This window comes from Suricata suricatta, chromosome 2, assembly GCF_006229205.1.
Source record: "Suricata suricatta isolate VVHF042 chromosome 2, meerkat_22Aug2017_6uvM2_HiC, whole genome shotgun sequence".
NCBI classification, from domain to species: Eukaryota; Metazoa; Chordata; class Mammalia; order Carnivora; family Herpestidae; genus Suricata; species Suricata suricatta.
The window spans coordinates 135,562,771-135,566,765 of record NC_043701.1 but is presented as its reverse complement, the minus strand read 5'-3'; the positions used below and the strand labels follow the sequence as shown (position 1 = coordinate 135,566,765).

At 42.7% G+C, this 3,995-nt stretch overlaps 1 protein-coding gene across 3 annotated transcripts in view; it reads right to left on the bottom strand.

Moving 5' to 3' along the window:
• Positions 1 to 78: 78 nt before the first annotated feature.
• Positions 79 to 3,995, bottom strand: part of VCL (vinculin) — a 111,238-nt gene continuing 107,321 nt past the window's right edge. For 2 of the 3 annotated variants that reach the window (XM_029931995.1, XM_029931997.1), the window contains one exon: positions 79 to 2,202. In XM_029931995.1, the coding sequence (XP_029787855.1) occupies positions 2,056 to 2,202 (147 nt within the window). In that variant the 3' untranslated portion in view covers positions 79 to 2,055. The remainder of the gene's footprint in view (positions 2,203 to 3,995) is intronic. The other variant, XM_029931996.1, reaches the window with a different exon arrangement.

The window sequence follows — 3,995 nt, the reverse complement described above, 5'->3', positions numbered from 1 at the left end:
GATTAGTTTCATTGGCTATTTTTCAAAACAAAGGGGAAATGTGATCTAAACATTTTTGTTAAAATAATACATCCGTCATTTAAATGATTATTTATACAAATGCACTTTATTGTTTTAAACAGAACAAAAGAAGAGGCAGAAAATATTTGCGTATAACAAATCCTAGCTTATAAATGTAGTTTTTAAGTGGTGATGTCTCTAATCAGTCTTTAGGGATTTTTTTTTTAATTTGCTTCACTGTGTCTTGTGTGCTGATATTAGACAAAAGCACATCAGCATAAAGTGTAAACCAGTGTCTCAAAACACTGGGAGAACTTGGAGAGCAAACATGATTTTTCTTATTTCCTCTAAGTAATCTTTCATAAAACAAAAGCTGATCTTTGGCATAGATTCATACTTTAAAGGCATCAATATTGCATTTATATCAGGTAAGCAACTACAAATATGCTGAGGGCCTTGAAAATAATATTCATCAGTTAAAATAGAGGAAGCCTGAGTGTACAGTACCAACTTAAGACAAGTTATACACATTCAATGTTGAGATTTAACATACATTGGAGGTGAGAAGAAAGGACATTCAGGCAAGGGTTCTTACTCCTTTACTCATCCAGTTCTGGCTTTGGGAAGAAATAAGATTTCATGTGCTGGGCAATGCTTAGACAGCAGTGATAAGTGCAAAAAAGGAAAAGTTCTTCTCTCTTACTTTGCTAATAGGAAATTTATGGTGATAATTAAATATTATACCCATTACTCTCTTGGACATTCATACTTGGGAAGGAAGAGAGGATACAGGGTCTTGCTTAAGGGAGGTAGGAATATACCGAGGACTATTTCCCATTGATTTTTTCCCAACAGTGACCAAATTCCAGTCTGCAAGTACCAATCTCCCTTAGGTAGGAAGTGCCCTTCAGACAGGACTGCCTTTCTATTAAACATTCCTGGGAGGCAAGCACCAATTCTTAGGACTAAATTTCAAAAGGATAAAAAGGATCTTTCAAAATTACAATGAACAAACACATATCTTTAAAATCTTGTTTAGGAAAGGGGTGAGGAAAAAATACAAAAGCCAGGACAGGAGACATGATTTGGTTAAAAATTAAATGCAGCATTTCAGCTCAGAAAGAACAGTAAGAGCTACGAATGAATGATAAGGCCTCAGCACAGTCCTCTGCAGGCAGTGACAGAGCATGAAGCTCCTGGGAGTGGCCCTGCTGGGAAGATGGGTAGGGCCACGCCCTGGCTACTCTGCCCCTCCAGTGGCAGAAAGCACCAGGACACACAGTGTGTTTGTGGGGTGGCTACCTTGACAGGCCGAGGCGGGATATAGGACAAGAACTTTCCCTTGCACAGACACGGCTCAGGGGCAAGGTAAAGACAGAATCAGTGATTCTGTGGTTTCCTCCTGAGAGAGTGAAATTTGGTTTTGTACTGTGGGAAATTAGAAGGACTAAATTGGGGAAGGGCAAGAAGTAAATCCAGGCCCTACCTACTAGGGCTCCCCAGAGGCCATTTTCCCTTGTAGCAGCGAAGCTCACTTCTGGAAAGGACCCAGATAGCACAAAGCCAGGGTCAGAAGCAATATAATATGGAAAGCCCAAAACAAGTTTTGGAGGCATAGTGATTTCCTTCTTAAGTAAGTTGTCTGGGCCCTGGGTCTTAGGAGCCTGGTGGGTAGAATGGGGTGGGGGTGCAGGGAGAATGAAGCAGAAAACCGTCCCCTCGGGAATGAGGGCAGAGCAGAGTGGCTAGTGTTCAGTCTTGGATTCTGAGCTTATGTGAAGTCCATGGGCCAGAAACCCAGTCTTCCTATTGGGATAGAGTGTGTACAAGTATTAACTGTGTTTGAGAATACAGGCTTTATACGGAGACACATCTCAAAGTGTCCATGACAAGAGAATAAATGGTTTCTAAAGTGAGGAGGCCCCATTCCTTTCTGTTACGTCAGGTTAGGGTGTGGCTTTTAACCCCCTAAGCAATTTTCATCATCTTCTGTGACTCTGATCATTTCATTCTGTTTAGTAGGGGTTTCTGTGCCAGCCAAGTTTGACCAGGTGCCTACTGGTACCAGGGAGTCTTTCTAACCCAGCGCAGTGTAAATCCAGCATCTGTTCGAATTTTGATTGAAGCAGCTTCAGCTTCTCGAACAGTCTCCTTCACAGACTGCATGAGGTTCTGGGCATTGTGAACCAGCATCTCTGTGGCCTGCAAGGAAAGCAACACTCTCCATTACTCCCAGTCCCTGATGCAGTCCTACCTCCAAGACTGACTTAAGCTAGGAGAGGACTGCACCTTACTCTGCAGCTGGCGTCCCCCCACTTGTCATAGCACTGGTGGTGGAGGGGATCACTAAAAACAACCCAAAAAAGGCCATCACTGACTGTGTACTGTACCCACAAATGGCTTCTAGCACTTACTCTTTCCTGAGCTTCCAACAGGCTCCTGCCTCACGCTCCTGCTGTTCCCTCTACCTAGAATACTTCTCCCTCATGGCTCACCCCTCCTTCAGACCTTTGCTCAGATCTTTGGTTGAGGCATTGCCTGCTCACTTCACTTTAAGTCACGAACACCTTCCCACTAACAGCATTCCTCATCCTCCAATTCTTCATTTTTCTCCATAGAACCCATCATTACTAACTGATAAACTGTATGTTTTACCTAAGCTGTTTTACCTGATATTTTAAACTGATTTAAAGTTAAATTTCCATGAGGGCAGTGATTTTTGTCAGTTTTGTTCACTGCTATGTCCCATGTTAGGAAAGTGCCTGGTACAAGAGGTATTTCATAAATATTTAATAATGAGTAAAAAATAACCAACTGAACAAACCAATCATCTTATAAATCCATGAAAATCTAAGTAAGTAAATCTAAACACACCAACTTATAGGACTGGGATAACAACAGTACCACAGAAACTGAGAGAACTTACAATCCATTAGCTCAGTAATCTTTTTATTTCTTAATTATTATTTGAGAGATACACACACACACACATACACACAACCACGAACTGGTTTTGAGCCACAGATCCTTTGAAGATTTCATGAAGTCTATTGATTCTTCACGGAATAATGCTCACGTGTATAAATTTGTACATGCAATTTCTGAGGGTTCATCGGCTCTGAGAGGCATAGGTATGGGCTTAAATTCCTGGTCAGCTGATCTTTTCGTGCCAGTCAACAAAGAGCCCAGAGAGGTTCAGAGATTTGCCAACCAAACTCACACAATAATCAGGATGAGGACTCAACTTTGGACCTGGCAGTCCTGTGTTTTTTCCATTCTACCACACTGTCACTTTCTACCTTTTTTAATTGGGATATTAGGTAGAACATAGTAGATATTCCCAGAATACATTTTTGTTGGTTAAGTGATATGGTTTGAAATGAGTCCTACTCTTCTTTCCCTCTTTTTTTTTACTTCCTTTTCTTGGGGGCAGAGGAGGTCACATGACAGGAAACAGCCCAGTGCCCAAACCCTGCCTGGAATACATGGAAGTTAGGGGAAAAGATCCAATTCCTCGGGCACACAAGGAGGGTCAGGTGAGAGCTGCTGGACTGAAACATGGTAGTGAAAGCACCACTGACACCAGGGGAGTAGGCCATCCGTCTCCTGGCCCAGAGATCAAAGACAGAGCTCCCCGAGGAGAGGGACTGTGTCTGGCTTTTTGAACCCCCCTTCATAGTATCTAATACAGTGAGTGCCACATACATGCCCGTGTTCAATGAGCCTGCCTGGGCAGTTCAGCAAATGCTGTGCTACCTAGTGTAAGAAGACTGGAAGTCTGGCTTACAGCAGGGCCTACTAGAGACGAGGTAAGGAGAGGAAGAGGTGCTCAGATGACGACTTTCTGAATAATCCTGGGCCACATTTCTAGGAGGCAGTGAAAGAAGACAAATTCCATAAAGTGGTTGCCATCGCTTAAAAGAACCCTCCCACCGTCCTTATTTCAACTGCTGTCAGAGAAACTGAGAGAAGCACCTCCTTTGAGCTGTCATTTC